This window comes from Ischnura elegans, chromosome 7 (genome assembly GCF_921293095.1).
Source record: "Ischnura elegans chromosome 7, ioIscEleg1.1, whole genome shotgun sequence".
In the NCBI taxonomy this organism is placed as follows: Eukaryota; Metazoa; Arthropoda; class Insecta; order Odonata; family Coenagrionidae; genus Ischnura; species Ischnura elegans.
In genome coordinates this window covers 13,575,416-13,600,014 of record NC_060252.1, presented here as the reverse complement: position 1 = coordinate 13,600,014, position 24,599 = coordinate 13,575,416, and the positions used below count along the sequence as shown (strand labels likewise).

The following is a 24,599-nucleotide window of genomic DNA, read 5'->3' as shown; positions in this document are numbered from 1 at the left end:
TTCATTTCACATTTTTAGTATCTCAGCAGTGAAACTGCGAATATTATAAGAATTTTAAAAATGTAGCTTCATTTCGCATCTTAATCATCTCAGAAATAAAACAACGAATTGTATTAGAATTCTAAATTCTAGGCGTCATTTCGCAATTTTGGCATCGCAAAAGTAAGACTCCGAATTGTATGATAATTTTAGATTCTAGTCTTCATTTCGCATTTTATCATTTTAGCAGTAAAACTACGCAATATATATGAATTATTAATACCTGTCGTCATTTTGCATTTCTCTTATCTAAGTAAAAAATACGCATCCATAAAAATTTTAATTTTTCGGCGTCATTTCGAATTTTTATCCTCCTAGTAGTAAAACTTTTAATTGTATTAGAATTATCAATTCTCGGTGTCATTTCGCAATTTTATCATCTCGGTAGTAAATCTAATAATTGTACTCGAATTTTATATTCTAGGCTTCATTTCACATTTTCTTCATCTCAGCAGCCAAACTACGATTATTAAGTATTTTATTATTACAATATTAGAATTTTATAATGCCAGGCTTAATTTCGTATTTTTGTAACCTCGGCAGTTAAACAGGAAATTATACGAATTTCAAATTCTAAGTGTCATTTTTTTATTTTTTTTCTCAGCAGTAAAACAACGTTTTGTATTATAGTTTAAAATTCTAGGCTTCATTTCGCATTTTCTATATCACTGCAGTGAAACTATAAATTGTATTAGAATTTTTAATTCTTGGTGTCATTTCACAATTTTATCATCTCAAGAGTAAAACTATAAATTTTATTAGATTATAAATTCATCTCGTCATTTCGAATTTTATTATCTCAGCTGTAAAACTACGAATTGTATAAAAATTTTCAATTCCATTAGTCATTTATATCATCTCGGAGTAAAAACTAATAATTTTAATAGAATTACAAATTCTAGGCTTAATTTTCAGTATCTCAGCAGTGAAACTGCGAATTGTATTAGAATTTTACATATGTAGCTTCATTTCGCATTTTTATCATCTCAGCATTAAAACAACGAATTGTATTAGAATTCTAAATTCTAGGCGTTATTTCGCAATTTTGCCTTCGCAAAAGTAAGTCTCCGAATTGTATGATAATTTTAAATTCTAGTCTTCATTTCGCATTTTATTATTTTAGCTGTAAACCTACGCAATACGAATTATTAATTAGTCGTCATTTCGCATTTTTGTTATCTAAGTAGGAAAAATACGCATATATAAGAAATTTAAATTTTAGGCGTCATTTCGTATTTTTATCCTCTTAGTAGTAATACCACGAATTGTATTAGAATTTAAAATTCCAGGATTCAATTCGCAATTTTATCATCTCAATAGTAAACTAAATTAAACTACGAATTGTATGAGAATTTTAATTTCTAGTCTTCATTTCTCATTATTATCTTCATCAGCACGAAAACTTCGAATCGTATTAGAATTTTAAATTCTATGCGACAGTTCGCATTCTTATTATCCCAGCAGTATAAGTACGAATTGTATTAGAATTTTACATTCCAGTTATCATTTCGCATTTCTATCATCTCAGCAGTAGAACTACGAATTGTATTAGAATTTTATATTCTAGTCTTCATTTCGCATATTTATCATCGCAGCATTAAAACTACCCAATAAATATTAATTAAAAATTAGTCGTCATTTCACATTTTTATTATTTAAGCAGAAAAACTACGCATTTTATAAGAATTTTTCTAAGATGGCCGCCGGTATCCACCCACGTACTCCTAGGTCTAGTATAATAGTGGTGTTTTCAGTGGTAATTCTCTCTTTTGTGGTGCTCTCAGTGTGTGTATCGTCTTGTGTACCCAGCCCATTCCCGTATATTTCCGAAACGATTGGTTTTTCCAACAACTGTGTCAGATATGGTGATTTTCATTTCAACGCTTTCTACGCATGTGGCTTCAACGTCCGCCATCTCCAACTACGCCGGCAGCCGCTGGGCCGCCCGCCGAGACGACGCTCCCGTCGGGCTGCCTTGAGTAAGTCATTCTCTGTGTGGAACTTACTCGCCCTGCTTGTTCTCTTAGCCGGGGACGTCAGCCTCAACCCTGGCCCTGATATTCAATTATATTACCAGAACGTTCGGAGTCTTCAGAACAAACTCTCCATACTTTCCTCCCACTATTCCGACCTCTGCTTTTTTGACGTGATAGCCCTGTGTGAAACCTGGCTCAGCGATAGAGTGGGCGATAGTGAATTGGAATTAGCACACAGTCACCAGTTATTTCGACGTGATCGGTGCTCTCGTGGTGGGGGTGTACTTTTGGCGATTAACTCCACCATTCCGGCCACTCGACGTTTCGATCTCGAAACTGAGTGCGAAATAGTGTGGGTAGAAATTCGGCTTGAGGATGGTTGTGGAATCCGGAAGAAAAAACTCTTCATTGGCTGCTTCTATCGTCCCCCTTCAAGTGATGTATCAGTGTTAGAGGCATGCCTCGAGTCGGTCCTCCGCGTTCACACCCATGGTGACCTAATCCTACTTGGGGATTTCAACCTCCCGATCACATGGAGTTCCCAGACTAGTGGCATCAGTGCCGACAACAATGGCACGTTCCTTATAGATCATTTTATAGACGGCATGGGCCTTTTCCAGTGCAACCCTTTCCCCACCAGAAATTTGGCAACCTTGGATCTCATCCTTTCCTCATTCAGTGTAAACTCTCCCACCACATGCAGGAATATTTTCAACTCCGACCACTCCTCGCTCGAGTTCTCATTGCCCATGTCCCTCCCCCACCGCAATTCTGCCCAAACTTCGCCACCAGCGCGGTCAGTGAAATCTTGGAAGAAGGCCGACTGGGAAGCCATCAACTACACCCTCTCCCTCCTGCCCTGGGGTCTCCTGGAGAGCGGGTCCCCGGAGGACGCTATGGAAGTATTTTATGACTTTGTGCACGGTGTCACCAATGACTTCGTTCCCTCCCGAAGAATATCGAAGAAAAAACCCATGTGGCTCACAGCTGAAACCTCCCGAGTTCTTCAAAACAAAAGAGCTGCTTGGAAGCTTTGGAAGTCTTTTCCCAATCCCCACACATATGCCTCATTTTCTTCCCTTCGTAGAGTGTCGCGGAACCTCTTACGCCGCGATTATAGTAATAGCATCAAATCAATTACAGATGACATGGCTTCTAACCCTAAACGCTTCTGGTCATTATTTAACTCGAAACGGAAATCAGCCCGAATACCATCCATCGTTAAATCAGACCAAGGGTCTTTCTCGGGGGTTGAGCGACCTTCGGCTTTTAACGAATACTTTTCCTCAAACTTCACCCCTCCCACTCCACAGTTCGAACTTCCAACACTTAATCCGGTTTGCTCTCACTCACTTACCGTGGTCTCTGTTACGCCTGAGGAGACTCTACGCCTCCTTAAATCTTTGCCTTCCAACAAAGCCACTGGAGCCGACGGCCTCGGATCACTCTTTCTGCACCGAACAGCTGATACTCTCCACATCCCCCTCTGTAAATTGTTCAATCGATTCTTTTCAGCGGGATCATTTCCTTCAACTTGGAAAACAGCACTTGTAACTCCCATTTTAAAATCCGGCAAAAAAGATGATGTAAGTAACTATCGTCCTGTGTCTATCCTCCCTATTCTTTCTATTTTATTCGAACGTGTTATTCATGACCGACTTCTATCATTTACTATCGCTTACATCTCACCCCAGCAGCATGGCTTCCTTCCTGCTAGCTCCACTGTTACGAACCTATCTATCCTACATCAGCATATCACCGCTGCTTTCGAAGCCTCTTCTCAACTAGACGTTTGCTACATTGACTTTGCTAAAGCTTTCGACTCCGTCAACCACACCCTTCTTATCCACAAACTGTCTCATCGCTACAATATCCACGGCTCTTTCCTATCTATACTATCGAATTTCCTAACCGACCGCACTCAGCGAGTTGTTCTTGACGGAGCGTCTTCTCCGAGCATCCCCATCCTTTCAGGTGTCCCCCAAGGCAGCGTTCTCGGACCTCTTCTCTTTTCCCTTTTCGTTGACGATATTACGAGCTGTGCACTTTCTAACGCATGCGGAATTCTCCTCTTTGCAGACGACTGCAAAATATTCAAAAGAGTTGAGAATACTTCTGACTCTCAGTCTTTGCAGTCTTCCCTTCATTCCCTCGAGGCTTGGTGCCTTCAGTGGCAACTCAAAATTAATACAAGCAAATCAAAATACATACCTTTTTCTTTAAAACGCACCCCCACTCCTCATAATTATACTATTTTTAATGAAATTGTTCCGATTGCTTCCTCCATCAATGACCTGGGTGTTACTTTCGACCCCAAACTAACTTTTCTTCCGCACCTTAACAAAATGAAATCCAAGGCCATGTCAGTTGTAGGAGTTCTTTATCGACTCACTTCTGTTACCGATCCAATCGCCATGAGAGCTATTTTCACCGGTTGCGTTCTCCCAATCCTCGAGTACTGCTCCGTCATTTACTCCACTGCCAGCCCCTCCAACCTTAAAATTCTTGAACGCCCAGTTAATTTCTTTATTTCAGTAGTCCGACACCGTGTTCCTCACCTCCGTAATTCTTCTCGCTCTGAAGTAATGTCTGCCCTATCATTGGTCCCACTATCCTCCCGTAGGAATTTCCATGATATTTCCTTCATTTACAATGCCTTAAATGGCAAGTTCCGATCCTCAGATATGATGCCTTTCTTTTCACTCCACATTCCCTCTCGCTCCTTCCGTAATAACCACCTACTACACCAACCTAAATTCCGTCTTTCTCTCTCTCAGAGATCACTTTTTTACAGACTCCCTACCTCTTTCAATGCCATTTCGAGTACTCACCCTTCCCTGGATCTTTCAATGCCCATCAGGTCATTCAAGAGGCAGCTTCGAAAAGCCATCTACTGAATCCATTTTTTTTCTTTTTTATATCCTTTGTATATTTTTTTTTATAGTTTACATTTGTTAAAGCTGCAGATTTTATGTTTTGTATTCAATGTAAAGGCCATTTTGGCTGTGTTTGAATAATTTAATAAATAAATAAATAAATAAATCAAAAATAAATAAATATGAGGCCTCATTTCGCATTTTTAATACATTAGGAGTAAAACTTCGAATTGTTTTAGAATTTTAAATTCTAGCCTTCACATCGCATTTTTAATATCACAGCAGTGAAACTAGAAATTGTATTATAGTTTTAAATTCTCGGTGTCATTTCGCATTTTTATTATGTCAGCAGTAAAAGAACGCATTGTATAAGACTTTTAAATTCTCGTCGTCGTTTTGCATTTTCATCATCTCATCAAAATTGTATTAGAATTTTAAATTCTAGTCTTTCTTTCGCATTTCTATCATGTCAGCTGTAAAACTACGAATTGTATTGATCTTTTTAATTCTGGGCTTCATTGTGCTTTTTTTATCATCTAAGAAATAAATAATATAGTATTTCTTGGAGTTTAGGTCATTTATAAAATAAGTTTCAGCCAACGTTTCGATTTATTATTTAAATCATCTTCAGGGCTATGTAAGAAAAAGTGTGAACAATATAAAATACAGAGAATAAAACGATACATAATATTTATACATAAATAAATAAATTATGTATAAATTTTGTGTATCATTTTATTCTCTGTATTTTATATTGTTCACACTTTTTCTTACATAGCCCTGAAGATGATTTAATAAATAAATCGAAACGTTGGCTGAAACTTATTTTATAAATGACCTAAACTCCAAAAAATACTATATTATATGTTAAACAAGGTTAAAAAAAAGGGGGAAAAAAAATAATAATTATCTAAGAAATAAAACTACTAATTGTATTAGAATTTTTAATACTAGGAGTCCTTTCGATTAATTATTTCTTAGCAGTGAAACTACGCATTGTTTACGAATTTTAAATTTTACGTTTAATTTCGCATTTTCATCACCTTAGCAGTAAAACTACGAATGTATTAGAATTTTAAATTCTAGGCGTCATTTCGCATTGTTATTATAAATATGCAGTTTTTAACTTTTTCCATTTAGCAGTAATTTTCATGCCCAAAACAAGAAATAGCACACATCGGCATAATATGAATGCCAATTTTTGTGCTATTCCGAATGTCTTTCTTTAAAATAGCATTTTTGTTTCAACAACAGTCTATTTTTACCAAATAATTTGCTAATTCTAGTCATTCCATCTTACAGCTGCAGCACTTTCAATTAAAAAAAAAAGATGTATTTCCCAGGAATCAACGAATTTCCTTTAAAATCAGAAGAAGAAAATATTTTCACAGTATTAGAAGAACTTGTTTATTTTGGTAAATTTTCCTACATTTTTACTTCCTGAATCTTTATTGCCATTTGCTGTCATAACTAGGTATAGACATACCTCCTCAAAACAAAAAATCTTCCATGACAATTCCTACTTTATTTTTGGCAGTGGCTCAATCCTATTCCAAATAATATTATCATCACAACGCTATCTTCGATGTGTCGGCCGTATTGGCAAATTATATCAGCATTAAATAGATGGGTTGTTTTAGTTTTAAATTGTGGGCTCGTAAGAGATTCAGGATCTCTTGCAACACGCATGCTAATTATCTGAGAATTGCAGGTTAATTTATAACTTTTTATTCAAACTTACAAACACAATTGTTAAATAGATAAATCTGCAAATATGTACCTCAATTGTTATACACACATATTTTCAACAATAATTCATCACATTTTAAACAAAAATACTTTAGAAAAATATTCAATATTAATACACATTTAAGGCCACCATGGATTGGCTTTATATCACAGTAATAATAATATTTTCGGTCTCTATGCAGTTGAGGAAAGCCATCACACATTTCACTGCTGAGGACAGCTTTTGTCCATAAAACATTCAGCAGCAAGCAGAAATACTTGACCCATAGAGAAACACATGTCAGCCTTCTTTTGAATACATAAAAAGAATTTCTCGTCAGCATCATCCATTCTCCCACTTTGATAAGAGCTCTGCCACAATCACATCTGAATTCACCCACATCCAAGGAACATCCATGCTATTAAGATTTCCAAAGATAGGAGCAGATGCTCAAAACAGTCATTAAGAAGGTGCATTCTTCATTCAGCATAAGAATTCTGGAATAAATTAAATATGTATCATGTTACCTGAGCTATCCAAATAAATTTATCAAGGTAAAAATGTAGCAATCGGCGTATCAAGAAAGTTAATCCTGTACCCAATTAGATTCTTAACAAGCACACAAAAGAATGAAAAACTAAATAACCAAAAGGAATATTTGCGCTAGTTCCTTTATGATTTCAGAAAGTCCTCTCACATGTCTACTCAAAGAATGGAAAATTAAAATAAAGTGCTCTTCTTCCAAAACACATAATACGAAAATAATATTCCAGTAAAGATTAATGTTCAAGAAGACATCTCAGGAGTTTCATCTCACTAGTTCAAAAAGTTGCTAACAAAAAGTTAAAAGGGCACCTTATTTAGTATCAACAGGGTGAATGAATTAGTTTGGGAGAATAAAACACACTGCTGAGATGTATGCGTTATATAGAGTCCTCAATGCATTTAGCCCAAGAGTCACTGTTATTGTTACATCACAACAGTTTTATAGTCACTCAAACTGATTAATTCACCCCCATGACAATGGACAAGTCATCCGTTGAAATGTTAGTACAACTATTTTAACTTTTGGAAATCCTGTGCAGACTTAACAAAAATAATTTGCAGAGCTAGAATTACATCAAATTTTCCAGATTGATTGATTTCCAATGGAGACAGTTGACACATAGTTTAATCATCTGACTGTCTGCTTGTGAAATTTTAAGCATGCATTACTTGATGAGTGAAGCAAGCAAGTGAGTTATGTAAGGAAATGAAATCCAATGAAATGAAAACTGAAATATTTCTATCATAGTCTATTTCTTATTTGTATCTGAAAGCATATTTTTTTATTGTTTCATATTTTTACCAGCCAGGGTGTTCTGAATGGATGCAATTTCTGGTATGCTTAGAACAAAGAAGACATCTCAGGATTTCCACAAGTTTAAAAAGTCGCTGATTACTAACATTTCACAAGGCAACTTTTTATTATTATCAGGGTGAATGTGTGCTAGGGAGAATAAAATAACTGTAGAGATGTAAGTATCTCTACAGATTTTTAATAGAGTCCTCAATGCTTTTAGTACCCATGAGCCAATGGAGGAAATAATTCTTTTTCAATCAGGAAGAAATCAAATCAATTACATCACTTAGTTAAAAATCACTTACATTTGCATAGACCACCATGTAAGAAGGAAGCAGTGAATGTTAGAAATGGAGACTATTATTTTTTCTTTGGTAGAGGGGTTGGTGCAGCAGGATCATGCCCTATTGGAATGCCATGCTCATCTTCTTTGTCCTCCACTTCGTCGCCATGGCCCACCAAAACACTGACTTGTGGGGCACTCGGTACGAGCGGAGTTGACTCATCCTCTGGTGTGGGAACCAGGAGTCGAGTTGTCTCCCCAATCGGCTGATAGCGTGATGCTCGACCTCGAAACCTGCGGCTCAGGGAACTCCCTGCAAAGCAACAGAATTCCGGCAGTTGAAAAAATTGAGGCAGTCAGGCCGTTCTCATCACAAACAGGTGTTTTCAAAGGCAACACAATGTTAACAGACAAGATCCATGTTCCATGAACCCTTGATAAAAATCATTTTTGAAAGTGCCAGGGTAACTTATTCTGAGTGATGTAAGACATACATACATAAGAACTCATAAGTATACATAAGTGAGAACTCTCAACAACATATTATTTTCAATGACAACCTCAAAATCTTAAATTATCCATGCATTACTATATAGAAAAAACTTCATTGTTTAAGAGAGGAAACAACAAGTTTGATAAGAAGTTATAGGTTAATGATAGAAAATTGAGAATTCTCGACAACTATATTTCTTACATAATATATCATAAAAAGATATAAAGACAATTATATCTTTTTCAACGCACTACGTCAAAAACATAAATAATGTGTGCATTACGCTGAAGATGGAAATTTTACCATTTGAGAGCTAAAACACAAAATTTTGTAAGTAGGTGAAAAATTATGAACACAAGGAAGATTAAACTAACAAATATGCAAAATATTGAAACAGAAGAGAAAATTCTCACAAACTCACAATTTCTATGCGCAAACATATTTTTATATATTAAACACATTTTGCATTTCGAGCATTTGCATTTTGCATTTTCATTAATTAAAAAAGGGAAGTTCTAAAGTTCTAAAGTTATTTAAGTGGAAATACAAAATTTGGTAAGAAACTGAGAAATAATAAAAACAACGAATTTTCAAGGAGCACCAAAATGATGCAAAAGTGAAAATTCCATCATCCATTTTCACTTTTGTATCATCATTTGAACAACACATTTTCATTGCGGAGTCATATTATCACAAATTTTGCATTAAGAGATAAAAATTACGAAAAACAGCGACTTCGTTGAAAAAACACACAAATTTTGCATTCCAAGGCATACACTACTTAAAAAAAAATGCAATTACATTGAATAAGAGCGGAAACACCAAATTTGGACAGTGAAAAATCAAAAAACAAGAATTTTCTAAGACCGGCATAAAATATGCAAATTAATGATAAAAAGTGATAAAACTCAAAAACAGTACATTCATTGGGGAGTACATAAATCACAAATTTTGCATTCAATGGTTACAAAAAATAATTGCATAGCAAAGGAGCAAAAATATAAATTTTTTAAGGATGAGAAAAATTCTGAAAACAATTAAGTTTAAATGCGATGCAATAACATACGGAGCAATAATACAAAAGTGAGAATTCTCGACAACATATTATTTTAAATACACAACCTCAAAAACATAATATATCCATGCATCACCATACAGAGCAAAACTTAATTACTTAAAAGATGGAAATTTTGCCGTTTATGAGCAACAACACAAAATTTTGTGAGTGAAAAATAATGAGGTAAACAAAAAGTGCAAAATGGGTGCACAAAAGAGAAAAATATCGTAAACACTCAAATACTACGCACAACTTTGAAAAATGCAAATTTTGCATTTCGAGGCATACATTACTTATTAGTGCAATTTCATTGAATATATACTTAGCAGAAATACTACATTTGGTGAGTGAAAAATCATAAAACACGAATTTTCAAAGAACAGCTTAAAATATGCAAAAATACATTATAATTCTCAAAACAACACATTTTCTTTGGGGAACCACAATATCACAAATTTTCATTCATAGACTTAACATAAACATAACTAAAAACAGCACCATTGCATTGAACAGGTGCAAAAAAATATACAATTTTGTAAGGGTTGGAAAAATCTGGATTTTAATAAAGTGTAAATGCGAAGCAATAAAATGCATAGTAATTCTACAAAGGTGAGAATTCTTGACAAGATTTCATTTTTAAATCACAACATCAAAAAATAAATCATCATATTACGAAAGCGAATTTTGTAAGCGAAATTTTTTCATTCATGAGCAAAAATAGAAATCGTGGTTAATCTGTAAAACATTATGAAAACAGCAAAGATTCTAATCGGGCCATAAATGCAAAATGTTGACGAAAAAAGAAAATTCTCGTAAAAAAAATCAATTTTTATATGCATCCTTAACCCTTTTGCGCCGATTGCCACACCTGTGCGGCAAGGATTTTTTTTCCATAAACAACGAATGCCACACCTTGCGGCGTTAATTTTCCTAACCTAAGCAACGAAAGCAAAAAGCCTGTGCAGTCGAAAAAAGTGACCGTTGTGGACACAATAGACCTACGGACGCGGTCGCCCCTCATGATCCACCTTAGCGCGAGCCCAGTCCCATCTTCGGCCGCTCAGGTCGACCCTCTCTTATCCTCTCCATAACTACTGTTATTTGCAGTGTGTTTTCCAAAACTATATTTGTTGCTTACTTTTCATATCTATTGCTATAAATGAATTCATCTTTTTTTGCTGACCACATGGAAATTTCAAACAAAATTCTAACGTTAATATCAACGGAGTTATAGACCAACTAGTAAATATACTAAATCCGTCTATATCAACGTTAGAACTTTGTTTAAAATTTCTGCACGCTCAGAAAAGAAACACAAAATTCATTTTGAATGTAAAAAATCGATGTGAACAACAAATATTTGCATCTATTTTGCACTAATATTTTAGCCAGTTGACCGCGGACTCGTCCTAGGAAGGGGCTTTTAATCCCTCTAGGGTCTGGGACGGAGGCCGAGGAAAGGGATCGGCGCCCCACTGAGTTGGGTCCAAAAATGGTTAGGGAGGGAACCACTGCCTTCAGTTGATGCGAAAAAGCTTCGTACAGGGGAGTAAAGAAAACTTTCAAGAGACTTGTATTGAGGAAGAATTTCCCTCAACGAAGGTCCGGCGTGTAAGGGTTAAAAAGACACTAATTTTGCATAAAGAGGCATACATTACTTACTGCAGCACAATTTCATTGAATTAGAGGGGAAATACAAAATTTGGTAATTAAGTGATAAATCATGAAACGAAGAAGTTGCTTAAAATATGATTTTCACCACTTCATTGAATAAGAGCGGAAAAACAAAATCTGGTTACGAAGTGAAAAAAAATATTCAAGGAGGCTTAAAATTTGCAATTTGATGATACACATTGAAAAATCTGAAAAACAACACATTTTAACTATGGAGCGATAAAAACACAAATTTTGCATTTATAGCCAAACATTACCTAAAACAGGGTGATTTCTTTGAAGTGGAGTGAAAATACAAAATTTTGTAAAGAGTTTAAAAATTCTGAAAACAATCGAGTTTCCACGTGATGCAATGAAAATGCAATATAATGAAACAAAAGCGTATAACAAAAAAAATATAAATTAACGAAAAATATCATTTTTGCTGGTTTTTCATGTTTTTTGCCCTTCTTGGTCGATTTTCCCGGACCCATCAAACTTTTTGCCAAAACAGCAAACCTTGAAGTTTCACCTAAAGATGAAAAAAAATTACCCCTTTATAAAATAAAAATGCAATATAATGATACAAAAGTGTCAATCCTGGACAAAATATTGGGTCCATGAAAGTTGGGGTGTTTTTTCACCCTGCGATTCATGAATAGGTAGAAGAAATAGCAATACTTTAAAGGGTTAATGATAGAAAATTGAGAATTCTCGACAAGATATCTTTTCCAATGCACTACCTCAAAAACAAAAATCATGTTCACATTACTTTAAAGAGGGAAATTCAGCTGTTTAAGAGCTAAAACACAAAATTTTGTAAGTAGGTGAAAAATTATGAAGAAAATGAAGATTTAAAAAATTGCAAAATGGCGACACGAAAGAAAAAAATATCTTAAACAATTCAAATTCTAAGCACAACTTTGAAAAGCACAAATTTTTCATTCCGAGTCTTGAAACATAACTTGAAAGTGCAAATTCATTGAATAAGAGCGGAAATGCTACATTTGGTAAGTAAAAATTCATGAAACGCCGAATTTTCAAAGAGCAGATTATAGAAAGCAAAAACTCTGATGATTCTCAAAACAACACATTTTCTTTGGGGAGCCACATTATCACAACTTTTGCATTCAGTGGCAAACATTACTAATAACAGTGCCATTAATTTTGAAAAGGAGCATTAATATAATATAGAGTAGAAAGAATAGTGATACCTTCATAGAGTTAATGATGGAAAATTGCATGGCAATTCTCGAAAACATATCTTTTCAGTGCAAAAACATAAATCATGTGTGCATTACTTTAAAGATGGAAATTTTACCACTTGAGAGCTAAAACACAAAAATTTGTAAGTAGGTGAAAAATTATGAAAACAAGGAAGATTAAACTAAAAAATATGCAAAATATTGATACAGAAGAGAAAATTCTCACAAACTCACCTATGTTTTACCTACTGATCAAAACATTTGATAAGTAGGTGAAACATTAGGAGAACAATGAAGTTTCAACGCAATGCAGATAAATGGATAGTAATGTTACAAAACTAATAATTCTAGACCAGAACCTCCAAAACATAAACGAAGCATGCATTACTCTAAACAGCTAACTTTGATCGTTTAAGAGCCAAAACACAAATCGTGGTATGTAAAAAATTTTAAAAACAACATAGAATCAAATCGAGCAAAAAATAATGCAAAATTTGCATTACAATACACCCATGTCTCGTATAGCGCAATTTCGATTAGCGCAATTTCGATATAGCGCAAATTCGTTCCTCGGGGAAACATTGCAACGCAGTGTAGCCTAATCAAAAATCTTAAACGCTCTCGTGACAAAACGTGAACTTGCGCTAAGCACACACGAAATTTCTATCATTTTACGCATATTAATATTATTGCTTGCCTCAAATCTTCTTTTTTGTTTATATATTAATCGAAATCCATTGCTGTGCAATGGCCAAAAGTATTCCTCGTCATTGGGTCCAGATAGCCGGCCTATCGAAGTAATTTATCTCGTCTCCTAAACAAAATGAGTTAATTTAGATCATTAATTAAGCGTGGGGCTAGTGGAAATGAGTTTTATTTTAAGCAATACTGGTTGAGACGTAATTTTTGCCGTCATAGGTTATCGGGCGATTGACTTCCAGGTAGAGGGTCTGCGCTAAAGCCTTCAAGGTCATCGGTATTCACGGGGGAGATATGGAGCGGTAGGCGAGTTGCGCATGAATAGCATCAACATATAAGAGGGTCCGCTATAGAGTCTCAAACACAATAGCTTTGTTCCCTCCCCGCAGTCGTAGGCCCTCTGCGTCTCAAGAATACAGTTCAGCAGTAGAAGGTCATTTCGATGGAGCCATGCAGAGTAAAAACCAAGAGAAAATGGCAAAAAATAGGAATGCGGGTAGAAAAATCAAGAATTTATCAAGAAAAACCATTAACCTGGAAGAGGAATTGATATAGATAAATTGCTTTGAAAATGGAGAACGTCAAAGCAATATTGCGCGGAAGTTTAAACGCATGATGCCTTACTCTGAATAAAGACGAAGTGAAAACATCAGTGACCTCAGCCGCACCAACTTCAACCAAGCGGTCTACACATACGGAAAGTTCATAGTGAATCAGTACAAAAAGACGAGAGTGGTAATCGCTCCGAGACATTTAGTGAAAGCTCCGGTTGGTTCCAGAATTTAAATGGCAAGCATGTATTTTCAGTGCGGCGATATCAGGTGAATCTGCAAGTGTTGATAGCGCAGTCACCACAACATTTTCTGATGAACTCCAAGCTGTGATTGAAAATGACTCCTTTCCCCCTCAACTATTTTTTAGTGTTGACAAGACGATATTCTTTTGGAAAAGAATGCATTCTCGTTCATTCATTTTCAGGGAAGGAAAACCTGGGTCAGGTTTCAAGGCATTATAGACTGTTTCACGTAGCTGCTAATGACTCGCAGGACTTCAAATTAAAATGATTTATCATTCATAAACTCCGCTAGCTATGAAATGGTATTCAAAGTAGCATTTGCCTGTCATTTCGATGAGCGACAAAAGGGCCGGGGTGACACAATAGTTGCTTTTAGACTGGTTTGAAAAATCGTCAACTGCCGGCAATGCATTACGAGCCCCTGAGATAGCATATGTTAGCCCACCCGCACGACAGGAGGGAATTTCAAAAGCACGTAAGAATATTTTTTAACGTGAATAAAAGTCTTCAAATTCGTGCATACTACCTTTAAAGATGTTTTAAACTATAAACATTTATATAAATAATGTTATATAAGGCTATTTATGGGAATATATATGTTTTAGAGGAAATTCAATACTCAAGACCTAAGCTACCAGGAACGCATCCCTATCTTCCCAATGTTAAAACGCTCTCGTATAACGCAAATTCGTAAAGCGCAAAGACCCCAAGGAACGCATCCCTTGCGCTATACGAGACATGGGTGTACATGCATTACTTGAAAAATTGCTTTTTCATTGAATTACAGTAAAAATACACGTTTAGGTAAGGAAGTGAAAAATCATAAAGTAAACGAATTTTCAAAGACTGGCTTAAAATATGCAAAATGATGATAAAAAGTGATAATTCAGAAAACAATACATTTTCACTGTGGAGCGATGGAAACACAAATTTTGCATTTAGATAAGAACATTACTTGGTGATTACAAACAGGGTGATTTCTTTGAAAAGGAGTGAAAATACTAATTTTGTAAAGAGTTATAAAATTCTGAAAACAATGAAGTTTCCATGCGATGAAAAGAAAATGCAATATAAAAGCAACAATCCTCAACAAAATATTGGGCCCTTGAAAATTCACCCCGCGATCCCTAAATAGGTAGAAAAAATATAAATACCTTCTTAGGGTTAATGATAGAAAATTGCATGACAATTCTCGACAACATATCTTTTTCAGTGCAAAAACATAAATCATGTGTGCATTACTTCAAAGAAGGAAATTTTGCCGTTTCAATGCAATATAATGATACAAAAGTGACAATCCTCAACAAAATATTGGAGTACGTATTTTCATTGCGGAGCGATAGAAACACAAATTTTGCATTTAGACGCAAACATTACTAAAAACAGGGTGCTTTCTTTAAGAGGCAAATATGTTTTATACTGCAAAATCTACATTCTTTAGTTTATCTTTTAAAATTTTGTATGGAGTTGAAAAATTCTGAAAAAAATGAAGTTTTCATGCGATGCAAAATTATATAAATGATGAAAATTGAGAATTCTCTACAACATATCATTTTCAATACGATGCGTATCCAACCAATCATAAATCATCCATGGAAAAATTAACCAATATCACTCCAATGGAAGAGACATCTTGCAGTCATCACTGGGTTCAAAAAATTAGCATCAAATACCCAATAGCGCCCATAGTGATGAAGTAATTAATCGCTATGACTGGTAGATGAAGGTACACCCTGTTGAAGGTAGCTCGTTAATTGCCATATGAGATCATTTTCCTTTGTAATCAATTCAATTTGAAATCAAGTTTAATTTTTTTATCAAAGCCATTTGGAAAACTTTTACCAGCCAGCCTCTTCATTTTTCTCTATGTGATTTTCATGAAGGCCACACAAAACTGTTCATAGCTGTAAAAAATGTTCTACATAGCAAATCTGTTCATTTAGTTTATCGTATAAGGTTTGCACCAACAACAAATTTTCAATAATCTACAAAAGGAGAATACTTTCATAGTGAGTGAAATCCAGCCATTAATCAGTCTTGGCTATTACTAGGGGTCCATGATGAAGATTACTATGAGTATGTTGTTTCTATTTTCTTCACTATGAGTTAGTGAATGTCTCTCCGTCAGGTTTACAAGACAAATTTTCAATTTTATTTTCCAACTTATAGAGTAGAAATGCCAAAATCGAGAATACCGAATATTTGGGCGTTGTAGAAAGGAAAGAACCTTTATCATCACGACCACAAGACACTGACCTACAACTCCAAAGTGCTCTCCGATGTCCCTCTGCACATCCGACACATCCCACATCATGAGGAATGCATCGCAACAGGTCTGGTTACTACCCCAGAGGTCAATGTAAGGCTTGTACGTGAATGAAAAATGGTGAGCCACTGCAGCAAGGAACATCTCAATGCAAATGAGGAAGTCCTAGCAGGCAAAGAGAATAAAAATGTAATTTAGGGATGAGCTTATGACTGCCATTTCATTCTATTCTGAAAAATATCCTTACATATGGAACGTAGGTTTTCACAGCGATAGGCATCGTTATAACGGCTTTCGGGAATAGTTGCGTGTTGCGCTTTGTTGTTCGAGCTTTCGCGTTCATTTCACGATGATGCACCCTGTAATAGGGAAGTGCACTAATTTTTTTTTATTGTTGAATTTGAAAGTTTAGCCTAAAAAAGAAACATTAGTATAGTCACTTTTATTTCCTGCATCTGGGGTATGCACTTTAAAACGTTTTGAAAGTCAGAAAATTTCATGTTGCGCTGAAACACAGTGCCTCCATCTTGATTGAGATGTGACGTCACAAGGCAGTAGTCACCAGTGGAGTGTAGCTGTATTCCGTCGCCTTCTTTAGCGAGGCGAGAGTTTTCGGGAATCGGTGGAGTTTGCTTCCTAAAAATGTCGTCTAGTACCGAAAACATGATTTCAAAATAAAATTATAAATGATTTTTTGTTCCAAATTTCATCTCGACGTCAAAACAAAAGCCTGGAGAAGATATTCATTCCCGTGCCTTAAGCACAAGCTATACGGAATAAGTGGTTCAAGGCTGCTCCTTCATTTGAAGGTATTGTAAGATCAAATTGATATTTATATTATAATAATTTACTTAATAGGTACCTCAGTCACATCAGAAAGTGTGTTGAGTCATATATAGCATCTTCCGCGTAGACCTACGTAATTTATAAACTGAAAGTAGTTTGGTTAAAGAATTATGGCGCGACTGTTATTTTACACGACCGGGCAAAATGCGTACTTTGCCCACGATATGTGCATATATGATAACAAACGATTTTTGTTAAAGTTAATCTTTATTTGTTGAAATCAGTACATTTATAGGTGATACAGATATAAAGGTACACGGCAGGTCGCGCGGCGTAATTTGTACTCCACTGGTGACGGGTTCATCTTGCTGATTTAAAAAATTAGCTACAATACCTCGAACTTTGAAAACTTGCAATGTAGGCAGTCAAAGTACATTGTAGGGATACACAGAGTACATTGCAGGAGACCATTCTAGCCTAGGATGTACGTACAATGTTGAAATCCTTGGTTTTCAAAGATTAACGTATTTTATACGCCAGCGCGCCCGGTCCAGGGTTATCAACTTTTATTTCATCCTATTTGTTAATTGAAATTATATTTCGGAATGGTTCTTTTAGCACTACTACTGAGGTAGGTACTGAGTAAGTAAACTCCCTTTGGAGTAATGTGAATTACAAGTGTTCGAGATATATGGCATTTTATATTCGCTTTGTGTTCTTATTAATTATGTCTGTACGCATATTGTTGCTTGCCGCGAGCCTTAAATGGTATGTGCTCTTGCAAGAGTGGTTTTCATTTTTAATGTGGAAGTTGGTCAGTATAAGCAAAGAAAAAATTAACATTTTAGCGTACACCAACCCTTGTAGTCACCGTATCTAAAATTAATTAATTACAGCCTAAGGCCCTAATTGAAAAAGATGGAGCAAGGTACGTGGTCTCCCCTTGTTAGCCTTAACGTCTCGCATTTCTATGGAACGTTGAACCTGTCCCCCTTTTTCAAAAATTCAGTGACCATAAATACATCAAAGTTTGGTATACCATTTATAAATCGTTGGAATTTTCCTTCTCCCAACCAAGATTATCTTTTCTTGAACCCATCCTGGACAGCGAACCATTGCAGCAACCAGCCAGCACGGAAATAAGGCTAACATCCCATGATTCTAGTTGCGAAGGGCGAACGTTCCGGCCGGCGTGAATACATACGCAATGAATAAGTCTTGCAGGAAACGTCTGAAATAGGTTTATTAGTTTGACTCGGTTCTTACAAAGAAGTTTTGGCATGATAAACGGCATTGTGCCAAAATATACCCAGCGAAAAATAAATACCTTCATCTATTTATTAAAGATTCAATGTGCTATTCGTACCACTCTTTCCAAACTTGAATTTGACACGTAAATGAATATTAATATATTACGCAATGATGAAGTCATTTACTCAAAAGAGAAGCAGCCACATATATATTATGAAAATATTTTATGGCAGCAAAAAACGGATACCCTCAAATTCTGTAATTTTTCTATGCAATAATAGTGGTAGAACTAAACGGCGTAAAAGCTGCCTTCTGCTACTGCCTTGTGACGTCACGGCCAATATTCAACATGGACACCCGTTTTAGCGGCCTTTGAATTTTTCCATATTTCGGACGGTCATCTCGAATCAAGTATTCACTATTAGGATTTAAACTGTGGTTTTACGACATTATGTTATTCTGAACTCTAATTTCAAAAATGTGTTTGGTGCATTTGAAACACTAGTGTACTTCCCTATGGACGCAAAAGCACACACGACAAAGCGCAACACGCAGCTGCTCCAGAAAGCCGTTAGCAACGATCATTATCTATCTCCTGAAACATATTAATTACTCAAATATATATATCTCATATATATTTCTCAAATATATTCAACCTTACTTTCCCCACTTCATTTTTCTTACATTTCAAAATTTTATTGTATGTGAGCAATTACATTTCTGATCTGCCTTTCATTTTTTTTGCCAGCATGTAGCTTAGTATATAAAAAATGATGAAGTTTCTTAAAAGAAAGTATAACCTACCTGAAGTTTGGAGGAGATATCCTTAATGCTACCAGAGTCATTGGTGCCAAATACTGAGGAAATAACTCCAGTGTACACGAGAATGGCTATGATGACGCCTTGGCTACAGTATAAAAAAAACCAAGAGAATAACATTATAACCAGTAGAAAAATTTCTATTGCCTTGATTTCCAAAATTATACTTACAAAAAAGAAAAGAATACCACCGCTTTGATGCACAAAAATTTCCCGATTGGATTCATGGGTGCGAGCTCCTCCCGATTTGCTTTGTAGAATAAGACAAGGCAGTACATTGCGACAAACTGGGATAAATTATTGACTGCAATCATGTACGGAAAAGCGACATCCCCTCTAAATTCCCCTTCCCCATATACATGATTCATTTCGCAGATACTGAAAAAAGAACACATAATTGATCTCTAGGTAATTATTATTTGAGTTATTAACAATATTAGTATTGAGAAGAAAATTTAGAAAGAAAATAATCCACTTACAAAGACACGATAGTCGTGAATGGCCTCACCACTGTATACTGCAATATTCCATGTTTGCACATATGAACAAATTCACTGTTATGAAGACAAAATAATTAGTGATTGGCTCACACTGTATTTAAGAAAATGTACTTGATGACATACTGTCATTGAACGTACATACCTGCCCATTTCCCAAGGTTGTAAACAGCACAATGGAAAGATATGATAAACTTGAGGTTTCATTGCTAAACTTGCCTCAAGATTCATTCTAGAATTAAGATAGTTTAGCAAATATACCATGAAGTTGTAAATGACATAAGCTTCATAACATTCTCGCAGAGAATCTAGATAGATGGATACTACTGGAAAAGCTAGCCCGAGCCACTATAATAAAAATCATAAAAATTAGAGCAGAAAGAGCCAACATTTACTACTACTCTGGAGCTCAAATATAAACTTACAGCATTGAGGGCATAGATCGGTACCATCCATAGTATCCTGTACCAAGAGATAAACGGAATTAGTGAGATTTTAAATAACTACAGCTTACCTTCGACACATATGTCAAATTAAAGTTACTGTAAACACACCTAATTATATGCTTCTGTAGATATGGTTTGGTGTAATGAACAAGATGCTGAATAATACCCCAAAATGAAATTGGTAGCGACATCATTACAAATACGCCTCCAATAATTGCCCCTTCATCTTCTTTGCGGAAGCCTCTTTTAAATGCATTGGCAATAATCATGGGTAAAACTACAATAATTACTAATGCGTATATTGCCATTACCACAGGCCTTATCCATAATCTCCATCGGGATAGGAGAGCACCTATACTCAGGCAGCACATTTTGGTAGATTATCTGGACGCAAAATTGGAAGCGAGGAGGTTTCAAAGCGATTTCATCGGATTCATATTTGATTTCACACTAAGCCGCATTAGCGAACTAATTCTTAGAGCTCATTACGTAATTTTGGAGATGTTAATCTTCGAGCCAATTACCATCTCCGAGGCCTCAATTTCAATTATGCTCACAAAACCCGTGGGATAATAACAACAAACCACGTCATAACAAGTTTCTTCCCATGGAGAATACATTATATAGGAGATTAAAGAGACTGCCACTAGGTGTTGCCATGAGCATCCCGAGCTAACGAAGTGTTGCCAAATGTCGCAGTGTTGCCTATTCTGCAAAGACGGGTCGCTGCATGGGGAAACGTATAGTTTTAAAGGGCAATAGGACGGACAGAAAGCCGAATTAACTTTTCGACTTGACCACTACCCGTTAATAAATACATTTCAACGAATCACTGAACAACAAATCGTCCTTTTGTTAATTTCCCGCTAACTCCATGACCAGCAGACGACGTATTCCGTAATATTTACGACGCCTCTCACAGTGCACAATTACCTGCTTAACATGTCAGAACATCGCAACTTCTGGATTCCCCTACTCTAAGTATTGCGATGTATATCGGTAATGTTATCGGAGTATGACATTGACTTTAGTTGTCATAAGGCACAGCGAAGAAAACCACAGAATAATTAAGCGTAAATAAAGTACGACTTTTAGAAAGTATTTGCACGAGAGGGATCAGTGAAAGTTTAGAAATAGATCTTAAAAAAATACAAACACATTTCTCTTATCAACGGAAAGAGCGATTGGTACAGATAAAGCTCAAAACCTACTAAGCCCCGAACTCTTTTGATTTCAAAAGGAACGAGAAAAAATGGCACCGAACACAACCGCAAACAACATTTCGGACGTGATGCATCATAAAGCGTTGAAGATATGGCAATTAATCTAACAATGCTCATTGCATTTGCAACGGATGTCACAGAGCAAGATTAAGAATGAAGAATGCTATTGACTAAAAATCGCTACCCTATCTAACAGTTGTCCTTCACAGAATTGAAATTTGGCATTTTATTATGACTATAACACAAAACTCACCTGTGCATGGATTTGCAAATACTTGCCTCTGATGGGGTGGCACTCACATTAACTGTAACACACATTAGAAATCATGCAATTTGCAGCTGTTACGGGAAACGTGGACCGGATGTCATGTAGACTTAAATAATTATATCCCAATTATTGTTCACAATCACATCAAACAGAAATTTATTGCCAAAATTGTAACTTACATAGAAATGTAGTTTCAAATGTAAAACTGAAATCTCTTTAGTCCAATATCAAACTATAGCTATTCACTGTGTGAGTCACACACCACGTAAAATAACTTTCCTTTTATAAACAGTTTAAACTTAAGATGATTAAGCACAGCAAATAAATAATGAAAGAACACTGAGAACAGTTGATACAAAAATTCAAGCCTCGTATCGTTGAAATCACTTGCACTACACTAACCTAATTGCACTATGATAACACTGACTGCTCCAGAATAGTATTAATTGCACTTCACTTTCACTAATTTAACTTCGCTCCCACCAATTGCACTACTCCAGCGCCCGTTTCTGGTCCAGCATCCTTGAAATCGAAACAGCAAAACCACGGCAATACTCCAACTAAAAGGTAGAAAACAGATTATGTAAGAAAACTGATTTAAAGGATGAAACACAAGGATCGACAATACAACACTCAATAAGAAATAGTTTAACACTCATTACAAATGTTAGAACATTTTCTAGTTACCAATCAGTGAAAGTTTAGAACTCTATTATAAAAAAATACAAACATATCCCTTATCAACGGAAAGAGCGATTTTATGTTTCAAACGGAAAGAGAACTCACTTTATAAAACGAAAAGATATCAAATTAATGCGACGATGCCCTATTTTCACAACGCATTCACTGGCGCGGACATAAATTCGTAGGCATTGCGAAGAGGTTCCTATTCCGCCATTGCGTCAGCGCATCAATCCGCGAGATATATGCATCATCTAAATAGAAGCACATGGCAGATTAAATTGATCTCTTCACATATCAACAATTCTGCCTTGAAGTCATTACACTACATCGATTTTCCCTGATTTAAACCCCACTTATTTAGAAGACAAATAGAAAGCTTTCAGTCCAGAGAAGAACATTCATGTATTGCCAATAAGGACGCCAAAATGGAGTCGCCCGCGATATCCCCACGATGTGTAAAAAAGGCGATTAATTGCTTACCGGCCGACTTTAAAATATTTTATTCGGATATAAACAGCAAACATGCGTATTCTAAAAACTTTGGATCTAATTTTTCATAGGTCTTTAGCCAACTTGCATATAGCTGGCACTTCCCGCCATTGCTGGCGGGAAGTGGCAGCAGCACATTTTCCTCCCCAGTGCTCACTTTCCTCCCACGGCGAATGATAACCAATTGTTATCTCATCACAAGATATGTATATTAACGTCTAATAACAGAAAATTTAAAAAAATCGGCCAAAGTTGATCAATCCCTCTTACCAACTAAAATGGTACTCACCGTAGCCACACCATGCCATAGCCTTGGACCTGCTTTCTTCCAGATATCCACCGAAGTGTTCACTTTTTGCGTCTTCTTGTAAGCGATCGTGCATCCCCACACATAACAAGTTCGAGAATTGCAAATATTTTCCAAAGAAAATCTCACAAATTGATGAATTCCGGAGCTCTGCACACAAGCGTCCGTTGCCTTGCGTTGGAATGTAATGACTAAGCAACCCAGAGAATATTTTTGTCGCGACAAGTGGCAAAAGTGGGGAACTAATAGACGCGGGAGTCGGACCACAGCGCTTTCGGATTACAACGGGTAGCAAGACAACTAACCTGTGTAATGTATTAATCATGTTTCTTCCTTTCCACATGAAATTTTCAAAACAACTTCCACCAACACTTTAAATTGTCACGGGATCATGACGTAATTCAATTGTTTACGAAGATTATCGAGCGTAAGAGTAGATGGCGCTACGGGTGTTTTCCGTTTTAATGTCATTTTCTTCGCCTCAGTATCATCACTTCGTGGTTTTATCATGATCGAATTCATAAAATCAAATTATTGTTTTCAGGCGGAATATATGAGTATCCTGAAATTATTCTTGAGATATCCTCATAAATTTCGCTGTCAAGGAATAGATATTCCCGGAACTAGGGTCAGTGGAGTAGCCAGGAATTCCGTTTAAGGGGGATCCAAGGGAGGTCCGGGGGAAAATTTTTTGAATTACAGAGTACTAAGAAGAAAAGTTTTGAGCAAAGTATTACACTTTTCACTATCCAAAAAACTTGATTTTTCAAATAAATCTTTTGTAAATGCACCTTTTCTCAATGTTTTGTTTTCTTTTATGATGAAGCAAATTAATATTGGTTTTTTTATGTTTGATGCTTATTTTTATATTATATGTATACATATCAGAGGCGGATACAGATGGGGGGCGCAGGGGGCGCACGCCCCCCTTTGCGAGGCCGCTCACATAGCCGAACATTGTAGAATCACAGTTGGAACTTTTTTGTATCGTAATATATTGACTTATATACGCGTATAATGAGTTTAAATAAAACTTCGCACGTGGATTTATTAATTTCTTATTACGATAAAAGTAAAGGTAGCTCAAGAAATCTTTTGCGCCCCCCCTTGAGTATTTTCTGTATCCGCCACTGATACATATATATACTTGTGGACTTATGTATTCATTGCAAATTTTGTAAGCATAAAAAAACTCCATTTTTCGAATAAATCTTTTGTAAATTTACGATAAAATTTCTATGAGATGCTACAACAAATATGCAGAAGTCCTGTGCATCTTCAATCAAACTATAAAAGACTGGGGACCATCTTTCAGTTATAGGCGGCGACTTTTTTGTATCGGATAATTTTCTATGCAGGTGTTTATAAAAATGCTGAATACTTCCATGTTAGCAATATTAAATAATTGAGAATTA

General features: G+C 35.8%; 2 protein-coding genes and 1 long non-coding RNA gene across 3 annotated transcripts; 1 reads left to right on the top strand and 2 right to left on the bottom strand.

The window, feature by feature from the left end:
• The first annotated feature begins 1,735 nt into the window (after positions 1–1,735).
• On the top strand, positions 1,736–6,873 carry LOC124162535. The gene is made up of 2 exons (XM_046539109.1): positions 1,736–3,601; positions 6,823–6,873. Exons 1-2 carry the CDS (start codon positions 1,736–1,738, stop codon positions 6,871–6,873), a joined length of 1,917 nt encoding a protein of 638 aa, XP_046395065.1.
• Positions 6,604–20,810, bottom strand: LOC124162161 (transmembrane protein 184C). Its single transcript, XM_046538581.1, has 9 exons — positions 20,322–20,810; positions 20,193–20,229; positions 19,913–20,115; positions 19,750–19,824; positions 19,442–19,648; positions 19,256–19,358; positions 16,405–16,579; positions 8,268–8,558; positions 6,604–7,117 (listed from the first exon to the last, which is right to left on the bottom strand). The coding sequence occupies exons 1-8, from the start codon at positions 20,582–20,584 to the stop codon at positions 8,323–8,325; spliced, it is 1,299 nt and encodes a 432-aa protein (XP_046394537.1). The 5' UTR covers positions 20,585–20,810; the 3' UTR covers positions 6,604–7,117; positions 8,268–8,322.
• A 1,020-nt stretch (positions 20,811–21,830) lies between these two features.
• Positions 21,831–23,503, bottom strand: LOC124162162. Its single transcript, XR_006865501.1, has 2 exons — positions 23,167–23,503; positions 21,831–22,264 (listed from the first exon to the last, which is right to left on the bottom strand). It is a non-coding gene; the product is annotated as an uncharacterized LOC124162162 (long non-coding RNA).
• Positions 23,504–24,599: the final 1,096 nt, after the last annotated feature.

What these genes read in the sequence shown, in the direction of transcription:
- LOC124162535 (XM_046539109.1), top strand. Translation starts at nt 1,736, where the DNA reads ATGGCCGCCGGTATCCACCCACGTACTCCTAGGTCTAGTATAATAGTG. An exon ending in AATCCGGCAAAAAAGATGAT is followed by an intron (nt 3,602 to 6,822) that starts GTAAGTAACTAT and finishes GTCTCTATGCAG; the next exon opens with TTGAGGAAAGCCATCACACA.
- LOC124162161 (XM_046538581.1), bottom strand. Translation starts at nt 20,584, where the DNA reads ATGTGCTGCCTGAGTATAGGTGCTCTCCTATCCCGATGGAGATTATGG. An exon ending in ATATCTCCTCCAAACTTCAG is followed by an intron (nt 16,580 to 19,255) that starts GTAGGTTATACT and finishes TTTGCCTGCTAG; the next exon opens with GACTTCCTCATTTGCATTGA. An exon ending in AGAGCACTTTGGAGTTGTAG is followed by an intron (nt 8,559 to 16,404) that starts GTCAGTGTCTTG and finishes GTTGCTTTGCAG; the next exon opens with GGAGTTCCCTGAGCCGCAGG.